Below are 12628 nucleotides of genomic sequence, written 5' to 3' on the forward strand. Positions count from 1 at the left end.
ACAGGGTCACAACTACTATCCATTTTTCCTAAAACAGGAATTTGTGCAAAAATGCAAATATGGAGGAATCTGGTGCTTTGACTTGTGGAGAAAAAAGAGTTAAAGCATTCTCTCTCATTCACATTTATTTCGCATTCACGACCAGCCGTTGCTATGGTTGAGGTTTTGTGCTCTACAAGCTGATGCTTCTGAAAGCGTGTGTATGATTTGGAAAGCGTGCATGTTGTGAAGTTCTGTCTCTGATGGAAGTTAATCAGCGGTGCGGCGACTCGCCTTATTATATGGAATAATGGAGCTAAACGTCTGTATTAACACATCATATCGCTTTCTCCATCACGGCAGTCAATGATATATAAAAAACATTTATAATTATCCCCCCGCAATGAAATGTCATCAGTCCATTTGCCATGAAGAGGAAATCTCATTTCCCTCAAATCACATTCATAGGCAGGGACCGGCAGGTACAGCAGGGGAAGTGCTGAGTGGAGTTTTCCACCATTGGGGAAAAAGACAAAGTCCAGGAGACCCAGGACGTGAAAGATAGCAAAAATATTATGCTAATGCTTCCACGGTGGGCTAATCACCATAACCCTGAATTAAAAGGCCAGATAATTAATTCCGGAGTACGAGGTTATCTACTTTGGCAATTGTCTCCAACGGTGAAAAGAGTTTTCCCTTGTCTGTGTTTAACAAGACAGATAAGGAAGGCCTGAACTTGCCCAGCATGGGCTGTTGGAAATTAGAGCAGGGGCGTCTAAAAGGAGCTTCTCCTTATTGCAAAGTCGAAAAGGCAAGCTGACCTCCTTACGGTGTCCTTCTGCCTCAAGAAACTGCGGCTGACTTGTTTAGGCAGCTAAAGTCCTTTGCGGTGATCCTAGGAAGTCTTATATTGTGTGGTACTTTATTTATCTCATCCTTTTGGCCTCACACAGCCCAAAACAGATCTCATTTAATGGACACACAAGGGTTTTCTCCACAGGCCTACGGGTATTAGGTGAAACATTGGTAGCCAATAGCTCTAATGTGATTTAAAGTGCTCAATCTATGTTTTTGGGGGGCATGTTGACTTTTTATGGAAGGACGAAGTAAAGAAATTACAGAAAACAAGACTGAAAACGAATTGGCCCGAATACAGGCCACGCTTGTTCCTGCATAAGCACCACAGCTCAATAGGATGGGACTGGACTGGGGTGTTTTTAAGGTCATTTTCAAACTGAGAAGCAATGTACAGTACAGACTGAAAGGTTGTTTTCCCATGGCTTCACATGCCAACATCATGCATAACCAGAGGATAATAGCCTTTGAGCACAATGTTAAAGTGCAACTTGAAAGTAACATTTTTTGTGAGATAAATATATAACCTTGTATGAAAGTACCATATAAAAATTAAATGCGAAAGTAAAAATTTTTAACAAGACTCTGAGCGCATAAATTTTATAAAAAAGGTGACTGTTTCTAAGACAGTTCTCAAAATCCCGGTTTTTTTCAACAACGCGTCATATTACGTAATCAGAGGCGCAGTGTCTGACAGGCTGTACCCTGGCTCAGTGCAGAGTAGGTTGGTTTTCAGTGAAAGCAGTCGCAATTTGGTGTGTTCTCGATAGTTTTGGTTTTTGGTTTTCTGTTTATCATCGTCATGGTAAATCGTTGTGTTTGTGGAGGTTGCACAAACTCCAGTCTGTCAGGACATCGCGTCTTTAGGTTTCCGAAAAAGACCAAGGACGGCGGTGTCTTCCGTGCCTGGGTGCGTTTTGTGCAGATGAGGAGACGGGATTTCACTTCTGCATCTGTATCGAAAAACGCGGTAGTGTGCAGCGTTCACTTTAGGCCGGAGGATTATAATGACAGCGATATGATGGAGCTCAACATGGGCTACCGAAGCAAAAACTTCGTGAGACTCAGAGTTGGTGCGGTTCCTTCGGTGCACGCAGCACGTCCATCAAGTCCGCCCGGTCCGTCGTCGTCAGCATGTGGTGATGGCGCCGGCGGGAAAAAGGATGATAATGGGTCTGTCAGAGGTGCAGCTGAACGAAAACGCACACTGTGCACAGTAAGTCTTGTTTTTAAACATTATTATTATAATAATTAGATAAAACGTGATGTGTAGCTGCGTGGTCACCGTGATTTCACCAAGTAAAAATGTGATCCTGGATCTACGTTTTAATCAGACATACCAAATCGTACCCTTAACTCAAACCCTATTTTAAACCCTCAAATTACCAACCAAGACTTATTAACGTTACCAACAATGATGTTGATCCCGGATCACATCATAATTTCTGAAATCACGTTCACAGTCGCGGTCGTGCTTAACAAGTTATCCACATCACGTTTCATCTAATTATTGAAATCATTCTTGTACTTTCAGTTTGACAATATTATAACGTGTAGTTACAGTTTAGTTACGTTCTACAACTAATTCATAATGTATTTTCATGTGGTTTTGTTAATAAGTTGTTGGGAGACTTGGAAGGTAATCCGTCGACAGCCAGTGCTGCAGTGCTTGCTGACCCAGAGGAGGAGGCTTTCTCTCCACTGGTCCCTGTGTCATCAGTGCATGACTTTGGCTCACAGTGTAACCTGAGACCTTTACATCGTTCATCAGGTACATTACCAGTAGTCATATCTAAAAGTAGTTGTACATGACACCATCTGTTTACAAAATGCACAAGGGCAAATACATAGTAAAATATTTCTGTATGATGCACTTTTTCTCATTTTCATTTTGAAACCACTAAATTAACACATTTAGATTGTGTGACAGAGTTGTTGTTGGATTTGACAGCGGTACCTAAGCAGTGATATGCTGTTACACATTTTTTATAAGGTAGACCTGTTTTTCTATAAAGCTGGACCTGTTTTTGTTATAGCTGTTCAGGCACAGCCCAAGATGGTTAGTGTGGGGACTCAGACAAAAACATCCGCTCCATCTACCAGTCCTGTGCACAGCGATGATGATTCATCCTCTCTTTTCATGGACGAACCTGATGATGTGTTGTGGACACCAGAAGGTGAAAAGACAAGTGATTCATCTGAGGAGGAAACACTGCAGGAAACTCCCCCTGATCACATGTAAGAATTTATTATTTTAACTTTAGATTATCTGTATTAACCAAATTATGTCAAGTCAAAAAATAATGTCCTTCTTTTATTCAGTGCTGCTGACAAGTTCATTGTGTGCCGAAGCCAGCTGATGTCTCTCTTTACAATTTGCCCAGCCTGTTCTGGAAAAACGCAAGGAAATGTTGAGAAGCAGGAGGGAACTTTTTTAAAAGTAAAGCAGGTAAGGGCTGTTTATTATTATGTAAAAAAAACTTCCCAAACTTGTATTTTTTATTTTCTTTACATACATTTATGTTTTTATGGTATAGTAATTTTTTCCCCTTTTTATACATTTCTTAGGTCTGTGCAGCATGTGGGTACCAGCGTTTCTGGCAGAACCAGCCAATGCTGCATCGCAATATGCCAGCATGCAACCTCTTACTGAGCGGGGCAATACACTTTTCAGGTTGCATGGCTACCCAAACCATCAGGATGTTGAAACTCTTTGGGCTTCAGTGCATCACTGTCAACACCTTCTTCCGCCATCAGCGATTGTATACAATTCCTACTGTCATTAAGGCGTGGCAGAATGAACAGGCAGGAATAATAAGAGATCTGAAGGAGATGAGTGGGGGACTGATCCTGTCTGGTGACTGCAGGTTGCACACTTATATAGCTTAATATTGTTCAATGTATTATTTTTGTGCTTAAATACTTAATTAAACTGTTCTTGCCATTCGTAGGTCAGATTCTCCTGGCCATTGTGCAAAGTACGGCACATATTCTTTGATCGAAGACCGAATAAACAAGGTTTTAGATGTTCAGCTTGTACAGGTAAGTTCATGTTATGAAACACACATATCAGTATCACCCATCTCATGTAACATAGTGACATGGTGAAATGTTTTTATACAGAGCTCAGAAGTCCCAAGTAGCAGCTGGTGTGAGTTAGAGGGTCTAAAGCGCAGCATAAGGTTTCTGACTGAGCAAAATATGCAAGTGTCAGCCCTCATCACAGACAGAAATCGGCAGGTAAAGACACGCACATGTACACACAAAATATTATTCTGCTGACTATATTTAAATTTTTAAATTTTAAATTTTTTTGTTATCTATGTGTTGTGTCCCATGTTTTAGGTTGCCAAATGGGTGCGGGAGGAGTTGTGTTCAAAGGGAACCAACCATTTCTTTGACATATGGCATATTGGCAAAAGTAAGTGTGTACGTGTTTTATTTTAGGTTGCCTATAATTACATTTTACTTTTTTAACATTTTGTATGTGTCTGTTCTGAAACAGGTGTAGGGAAAGCTTTGGATGCTGCTGCAAAGGACAGGGATTGTGAAGATCTGAAGCTGTGGAGGCCAGCTGTAATTAACCATCTCTACTGGACTGCAGCTTCCACTCCTAATGGAGATGCAGATGTGATGGAGGCTAAGTGGAAAAGTATGGTCAACCATGTTCAGGACATCCACGTACATGACACTCCTACGTTTCCCTGCTGTGCACATCTACCTCTAGAGGGGGAAACAAGAAACAAGGCGTGGCTGGAACCAGGTACAACCTACTAGGTTCATTATGTGACCGCAAATTTATAGAGAAACATCATTGTGCTTGTTTTCTAAATAACGGCTGTTTGACATTTCAGAGACCTAAGTCTAAAATACATCTGGTTATTTCTTGCATACTCAACATTCACATTATCCAGTGTAAGTGCACTAGATACTCATTTTAACATAATTTCATTGTAAAAACAAAATGTGTGTTTCTGTAGGATCAACTGTAGCAGTTAAACTGGAGAGTATAGCCTCTAGAACAGCGCTGGTGAAGGATGTTCGTCAGTTGTCCCCACAGCATCAGACCTTTTCACTAAAGGCATTTCACTCTCTCATGCTGCACTTTGCACCAAAACACACTGGGTTCTCCTTCCTTGGAATGTACAGCCGGTTAGTATGTTATGATGAAAGAATGAGCACCCTCTGAAACTAATGCATGCCAGCCCATCTTTCATTAAATTTGCAGCAAATGATTACAAGCTTATTTATGTCTGAACAACAGCATTGCATAAAGCTCTCAAAAAATAAAATAAATTTGAATCACCACCACTTCAAAGGGCTTGAACAAAGAAATTAAAACCTTGGCAATCCAAATTTTTTCAAAACTGCATTATCTTGTTGTACCCTATGAACAGGTAGTAGGAATGTTTTATATTTTATTATACCACGGGTCTGTTGAATGCTGCATTCTGATTGGCTGAGACATGTTCTATGGGTGTTGATTATTTTTCTGTAAACCGCACACCTAACTTTTCAAATGTCTTAAAAGAGCAATGTTTGTGGTAACCGTAGTATAAGCGGAATAATTGACTCCGGTCCTTTGAATTATTAAAAAAATGATGCACATCCGCTTTGCGTCGTGCCGCATTACCACCTTGGTGTGTATATTTTCTTATAATTCAATGGCCCGTCGTCAATTATTCCTTACATATTCTCTCACTATATATAAGTGTTTTCCACATTTTCTGTGTGTTGTTTTTTCTTCTGGGTTTATTCACATATGTACAACTTGTAATGGGTAGAAATTATACTTTTTTTACAGACTTCTCCTTGCGGCCCTGCACTTTAACCACAACTCCGACAGACAAGATGCTCAAACCAGTGATGGTGAGGCGCGTTATGCTGTTCGCTACCCTAGGTTCCGCAAAGGTGGCTGGGTAGTCCGTCCTGTTAAGGAAAAGCCATCATACAGTAAGCAGTTTCAGTTAGTTCTTAAATATAATTAAGTAAATCAGACCACGAGTCTGCAATGACTGATCTAAACTTGTGCCTCCTTCCCCCAGCATATGCATCATCCCTCATGGAGTCTCTTAGAGTGGAATATTCAAGGTCACCACAGAGTCTACGAGAATCCAGCACTGTTCTGTTTTTAAATGCACCTGCACCCCTCTCCAGCTCCTACCAGAGGATTGACAAGGATGAGGCTGTGGGCTTATATAAAGCACAGCATTCAAGATTCAACATACTATAACGCAGTGGTTCTCAAACTGGGGGCACTGAGGTGGTACCAGGGGGCCCCAGGTTAATGCCTTCTTATAAAATAAAGGGGCGGTTTCCCGGACAAGGATTAGACTAGTTCTATACTTAAACACTTTTAAGAGCTCTCCAAACTGAAAACAACTTGCACTTACATATCTTAAAATACATCAGGGCCCTTTGTTTTACCTCAAAATGCACACAAGTACTGTTTTTAGTAAGGCATGTTTGTTAAAACTAGTTATATTTCCTAATTAAACTAACGCCTAGTCCTGGATTAAGGTAATCCTGGTCTGGGAAACCGCCCCAAAAACATCATAAATCCTGTGTAATTAAACCTCAGAAAAATAAGGCTACTAACCAATACCACTACAGTGTGTGTGTAATGTAATGTTTTGTTTACTTCAAATTTTAAGTTTCGCAATGTTTTGTGTTATACACTTTCTTTGGGGGGGCACGAAGAGATGCCAACAAAGTTTGAGAACCACTGCCTTAACGCATTGCTGTGATAATCTCCCAAATTACTGAAGTTACTGAACAATTATGAAATGCTTTTAAACGGATGAGATGGTGTATTTCTCTCTAGGTGCTACATAAATAAAAACTGCATTTAATTTACCACACATGCAGATCTGCTTGGTATATATTTGATGTAAACTATGGTAAATTAAGACAAATAGTAATTTCTTTGTTTTATTCATCACCAAAATGGGGCCATTCAAAGCCTTTATAAAGACCACCTTCCTCCGGAAACTGGCTTCTAATAGCGGACACAACACATGCAGGTAATGGCTTTCTGATGTGTCTGCCCAGAACACCATAGGCCCAGCGGACAACCTGCCTGTATGCTGTGTAGCGGTACTGTCTGGAGATGGGGACAAAATATGTAATTATTGTCTTATAACAGTGGCATCAAAAGTGTGATATACACAACTTGTAATTAAAACAAATTCATTCAGATTGTTTTAATATTCAAATTAGTTAAATTTACTATCCCTTACACACATAGGTACTACATAAATTGGTAATAGTAAAACATTATCTCTGCCCTAAACCTACTCATTTCTGCTGGCATGGAGAGGTCCATGTTCCTGTCTAAAGTGCATGTAGGCTATCTGTAGCACATATGGATTTAGACAACACGCCTCAAAGCCCGGATGCAGAGTCAGGCACTGTACTTGAAGTCTGGGCGTGATGTTTTCCACCAATGCCCAGTATGCATCCAACTCCCTGCAGCACTGACTTTCCTCAGCTGTGACCATAGGCACACATTTCCCACACAAGCACCTATTAAACAAGAACGGGTTTCGGGTAAATGCTCCTGTCCCTCTCCTGCTGTGATGAGAAACCGCTGCATCACGTAACGTAAGTGGGGAGGGATATTAACGAATGACATTACACCTGCTCAACCCTTACTAGTTTATGTTACTGATAGGTAGCAACACTAGATGACCAGTACTTTCTTTGCTATTGCATGATTAATGATGATAATCTGTCCAATTTTATGATCTGAGCACATATTACATCTCGTTACCTGACGTGTATGAATCTATAAACACTGATCTCTCACCATGAAACCTGCCCAGTTCTCCACTGGTTCTCCTCACACCACAACTCAATTTGTCTCCTTTGACCGACCTGTCTAATCCTGGCTTGTCCCTGCTCTCTTGGCTGCATAACTGGCTCATAATTGTAAGGCTGTGGTCCGTCATATGAGTAAGAATAAACATTTACTACTTCCTCAGCATCCGAAAAACTGTCATTGCGATCCATCGTGCGGCGTGCGCCTCTCGTGATGTCACTTCCGGTTTGGCGGTTTTTAGAGGCGGGTCTAAAATTTTCTTACAAAAATGACCCCAGAAGCCTAATTAGTGCATTTAGAATTTTTTTTTTTTTTAAATCTATTTCCTACAGTATTTTTCTGTACTTTGAGTGAATGGGTGGTTTAACTTTCAAGTTGCTCTTTAACATCAAAACTCTATTAAAATCAATTGCAAGTGAAGTCTCAAGGGTGTTTAGTATTTGTGTGGCCTGCAGATCACCTACAGCAATGCCAAGATCAACCAAGTTGCTTTGGATAAAAGTCAAATGTATGAATGTATGTGCTGAAAAGTATTGTATTAGACCAGGGGTCTCCAACCATTTTGTGAGCAAGGGCTACCACAATGAATAAAACAATGTGGAGGGTTACTTTTTTTTACTTGTTGATTTTATTTGTCGATATGTTAGCATACGTAAACCAAGCCAAGCTGAAATAAAAAATGTGTAATAAATAAATATTACAACTGAGAATGTGCTTTGGCGGGCACCTCACAGCCTCTCCGTGGGCACCACGTTGGAGACCCCTGTATTAGTCTAAGAGGATCATTCGAAAGGCCTTTAATATAACCAAATCTAAAGGAACATCTAAGCATTGTCCGACTATTAAAGCATTGATCTGCTTTTCCCAAGCACGTGGTAGGAGAAATCCTTGCTGTTGTACCTGCAGGATCCCTGCCAAATCCAAGTCAGCCACAGTTTGAAGTCCTCTCTCCTGGACAGCCTGGAAGTGGAGCGCTGATGCACAATCCCATAATCCACTGTCCACGCTCTGTCAAATGCAAACTTGCCTGCGCCTCCCCAGCAGTGCAGCGGCGAGGTGAATTATTCATCTGTGCCACGGGGTGAGGAGTCAAATAAGCCCATTTTGTCAGCAGTGGGCAGCGGAGTTGATGAGAGAAGAAGCAGGGACTGCTGGGAAGGGGGTGACCATCTCTACCTGTGCTGTCGCTTCCGCTAGCTCAACCATCAGGAGAGAGAGAGAGAGAGAGAGAGAGAGAGAGAGAGAGAAATGTAATGAGAGTAGGGCTCATGCATTATTCAGCAGTAGGTTGTCTCACAAAGAAATATAGAAACATTGGGCAGATTTTTGACAAGGCAGGTCTGCAATCATGCACACAGCATTCCCAGTGGAAATGTGATAACTCTGGTCAGAAGGGGAGAGAGAGAGAGAGAGAGAGAGAGAGAGAGAGAGAGAAAGGGGGGATTGAAGGTGCATGTGATGGCTGGCCTCTACTGAGAAAAGCTGAAGGCTTTTAAATGAAGTGGAATTTACCTAAGCGTCATGCCAAGCTTAGCTGCTTCAGACTCACTGTTTACACCTGTTAATGTTGCTAAGCAGGCATTACTTTGAAGTATCAGACCTCCTATCCCATAGTGGGAGAAATCCGGGGTTCAGAGTGTTTTTAACAGGTATAAAAACATAATATGTCAGGCAGGATGCAGTTACCTGCCAAATTTAAATACGTTAAGTGCGGCAAATGTACGCCGATACATCTGCTTACGGTAAAGCCGATTAAAGGCTGAAAACTTAATGCGTTCATTGTAAAGGTTGACTGGGAAAGGCAAACACAACTGACACGTGAAAAGCTGTCAGGGGTTTGAGGAGAAACAGGAAATGGAAAGGAACGAGTTACAGTAAGCACCTGATGTATTATAAATAGAATAGAGCAATGAAACAAAGCAGGTGAAGTTAGACACTCGAAATGATTACTGGCATAATCACATTGCCTTCATATTGTACAATGATATCCATTTTACATAGCATTTAAATGATCACATACATCACCAGAGACTGTGAATATTGCATTTGGTTATACAATTACATTTACAATTTAAGGCTAAAATTACACTTTGAAAGTATAACCCATTATATGCAAATGGCTGTTGTGGCCACGACCCAAAAACTGGTTTCTTTCTATTCTGTTGCAGAAGACAGCAGGGGAAACGACGATAAACAAATGCACACCGTAGTAAAAAACTAACCAAACTGTCATGCATAGCTAAGATTACAAATAGGGATGTCAATTTATGCAATTTTCCATATTCGATGATCATTTAAATTAACGATCAATCAATTGAATAATCATTAACTGTAATAGTGCAATAAGCCTTTACTGCAATGGATAGCCAATGACATAAAAGTGTGCGTAAAAACGCCAGCTTCCTCACGCAAATTAAACTATTTTATTTTGTCTAAATAACATGCTAGTGGGATTGTAAAATGAGTCAGTGTAGTTAGTGTTTTGATAAAAACCATCAATTTAATCTCATAATGAAATAATGACTAATTGACACAGTTTATAACTCCGCCTCACATGGGCACTCTGCACAAAACTTGAATATTGATCTATGGGTTGCCAAATTAGGCAAATGTAAACATGCATAGGTTGCGTGCAGACTGATCTCACGGAAAGTCGTGTTATAGTCACAAAATTTTGATGAAGTTATTTGTGTCCATGGCATGAAATTCAGCTTTTTTCGTGGCATTTTATGTATTGTTTTCTCATAGTTTTTTCCTATTTTCTTACCATTGTCACTTGGTGTTGGGGTTAGAATCACGTTTTGTTACATTTTTAGATATCCTAACCCCAAATCCAACCCCAAGACAATGATTCAAAAATAGGGGAAAAAATGAGAAAACAATACATAAAATGACACGAAAAAGAAAAGTCATGCAACGGAAACGAAAAACTATTTATAGAAATTCCTGTTTAGTGACACGAAAAAGACATTCATGCTCAAGGCGCGAAAAAGCTGAATTGCATGGACACGAATAAATTAATACAATTTTGTGACTATAACATGACTTGCTGTGAGATCATGCTGGCTGCGTGACATGATTTATCCTTGAAAACCATAAACATAACAATACAACGCAAACTTTGTTAAATATGGGTTTACACTGTATGCATTGAAAATGTATGTGGTTTGTGCAACCCAGTCTCACGAGGTTTCGTAAAATAGTCACGTAAATTTTGTATTCTTTTTTCGTGTTTCGAGTTCGAAAACTGCAGAAATTCGTGATACAGTAACGAAAACTTAGAAATTCGTGATAATATCACGAAAAAAGAATACAAAATTTACGTGACTATTTCACGAAACCTCGTGAGACTGGGTTGGGTTTGGGCTGTCCACACAGTGTTTTATGCTGAAAATTATTTAGAAAACAAACATTTAATATTTTTATTTAAGCCTGAGTTCATGGTAATATTTTAAAGGGATAGTTCACCCAAAAATATGCATTTACTGAATCTCATGTTGTTCTAAAAAAATTAGTTTCTTTGTTGTGTTATACACAAAATAAGATAATTTATTGTAAACACAAAGTTGACAAAACCCATTGACTTCCATAGTATTTGTTTCTCCTACTATGGAAGTCAATGGGTACCATCAACTGTGTGGTTACCATCATTTATCAAAATATGAAGATTTTGTTTCCAAAACGAGATCAAAACTCAGTTTCTTAATTATTAAATTAATTTGATTTATTAATTAATATAAATCAAACTGCAGTTGGTTTGTTTTGATTTAAGCCTAAATAACTAAAAAATAGCCTACAGCTAAGTAGCACAATAAAAACATGATAACATAATAATAACAACATGTTTTGACAAAGATTATTGTTATTTCGTTTTGGAACCAAACTCTTCAAGAGACTCATATGGGTTTTGAAAAACTTGAGGTTGAGTAAATGATGACAGAATTTTCATTTTTGGGTGAACTATCTCTTTAATGTTTTTTGAAGACATCAAAACAATGGTGCTATGCTAGTTGTATGAGCTCTGTTGAAGGCCTTGGTTTAAACCAGTAGTTTTTCACAAAGCAGATTACACAATCTAAGTGAAGAAGGCCATATGCTTCAATTATAAAGGAAACACTTTAAATTCATAGTCCCCCTGATATCCTCCCACAGAATACGGTTTAAGCACAGTCATAATAAAAATGTCAGTATTTTGCTCATTTCCTTTCCACTGTTGACAAATAATACAAACATATCACCTGTTCTCTTAATGGAAACCCCCAACCAGAATGCATCAAACTGCCATTAGGATTTTCATTTTGCTCGGGTTATTTAACTTGCAACGCGCAACAGAAGTGTTCAGTTCCGTGTAAGCTCACCGAACGCTCGTAAACCTTTACCGAGAAAATTCCTTGGCTGTTTCTCATTCTTTACACTTCTATCCTGCTATCAATCCTTTATGCTGGATTGCGTTGAATGAATGGAATTTTCTTTCTTTCTCTTCTTCTATGTCTCTCAGGCAGTGATATATGGTCGCAGGCGAGGGCTGAGATGAAGTGAAGAAAAGTAAATACTAATGCAATTATTCCAGCCAAAGTGTCTTATTGATATATAGGCTCCTCTAATCCTCTTTATATCAGTGGTTTCAATATTAGAGAAACAGTGTGAATGCAGTAATAAACATATAAGAGCTTTCGGAATATCTTGGCTTCCTTTTTTTGTTTTAGTTTTTTGCCTTTGTAGCAAAGAAACTCAGTGAACAATTTACATTTAATTATATCTGTTCTTTCCTTTTGTTGCCAGTAAAAAGTACAGAAAAACTCATATATATACACCCAGAAAAGATGGCACCCAAGCTGTCACTGCGACAGTACCCTTTATGCACCATTTAGGTACAGATATGTAAACATTTGGTACTTATACAGGTATGTACATTTGACATATTAACATGAACTCTTTGGTACCTCCGAGGTACAAATATAAACTGTAGGTGCA

General features: G+C 39.3%; 2 protein-coding genes across 2 annotated transcripts; one reads left to right on the forward strand and one right to left on the reverse strand.

Moving 5' to 3' along the window:
• Positions 1-1316: 1316 nt before the first annotated feature.
• On the forward strand, positions 1317-6695 carry LOC141362142 (uncharacterized). Its single transcript, XM_073863969.1, has 12 exons — positions 1317-2050; positions 2455-2605; positions 2871-3072; positions 3157-3283; positions 3403-3701; positions 3786-3876; positions 3958-4074; positions 4180-4255; positions 4340-4597; positions 4815-4986; positions 5639-5787; positions 5880-6695. The coding sequence occupies exons 1-12, from the start codon at positions 1637-1639 to the stop codon at positions 6065-6067; spliced, it is 2244 nt and encodes a 747-aa protein (XP_073720070.1). The 5' UTR covers positions 1317-1636; the 3' UTR covers positions 6068-6695.
• A 70-nt stretch (positions 6696-6765) lies between these two features.
• LOC141362143 (P2X purinoceptor 7-like) lies at positions 6766-8027 on the reverse strand. The gene is made up of 3 exons (XM_073863970.1): positions 7643-8027; positions 7132-7359; positions 6766-6937 (listed from the first exon to the last, which is right to left on the reverse strand). Exons 1-3 carry the CDS (start codon positions 7843-7845, stop codon positions 6766-6768), a joined length of 603 nt encoding a protein of 200 aa, XP_073720071.1. The 5' UTR covers positions 7846-8027.
• Positions 8028-12628: the final 4601 nt, after the last annotated feature.

This window comes from Misgurnus anguillicaudatus, chromosome 25, assembly GCF_027580225.2.
Source record: "Misgurnus anguillicaudatus chromosome 25, ASM2758022v2, whole genome shotgun sequence".
NCBI lineage: Eukaryota > Metazoa > Chordata > Actinopteri > Cypriniformes > Cobitidae > Misgurnus > Misgurnus anguillicaudatus.

Excerpts from the sequence above, each read along its gene's own strand:
- LOC141362142 (XM_073863969.1), top strand. The coding sequence starts at position 1,637 with ATGGTAAATCGTTGTGTTTGTGGAGGTTGCACAAACTCCAGTCTGTCA. Across the intron at positions 2,606-2,870 it reads ACCTTTACATCGTTCATCAG|CTGTTCAGGCACAGCCCAAG; the intron begins GTACATTACCAG and ends TTTTTGTTATAG. Across the intron at positions 4,598-4,814 it reads CAAGGCGTGGCTGGAACCAG|GATCAACTGTAGCAGTTAAA; the intron begins GTACAACCTACT and ends GTGTTTCTGTAG.
- LOC141362143 (XM_073863970.1), bottom strand. The coding sequence starts at position 7,845 with ATGGATCGCAATGACAGTTTTTCGGATGCTGAGGAAGTAGTAAATGTT. Across the intron at positions 7,360-7,642 it reads AGAACTGGGCAGGTTTCATG|GTGCTTGTGTGGGAAATGTG; the intron begins GTGAGAGATCAG and ends CTTGTTTAATAG. Across the intron at positions 6,938-7,131 it reads CTCCATGCCAGCAGAAATGA|ACAGTACCGCTACACAGCAT; the intron begins GTAGGTTTAGGG and ends CCCCATCTCCAG.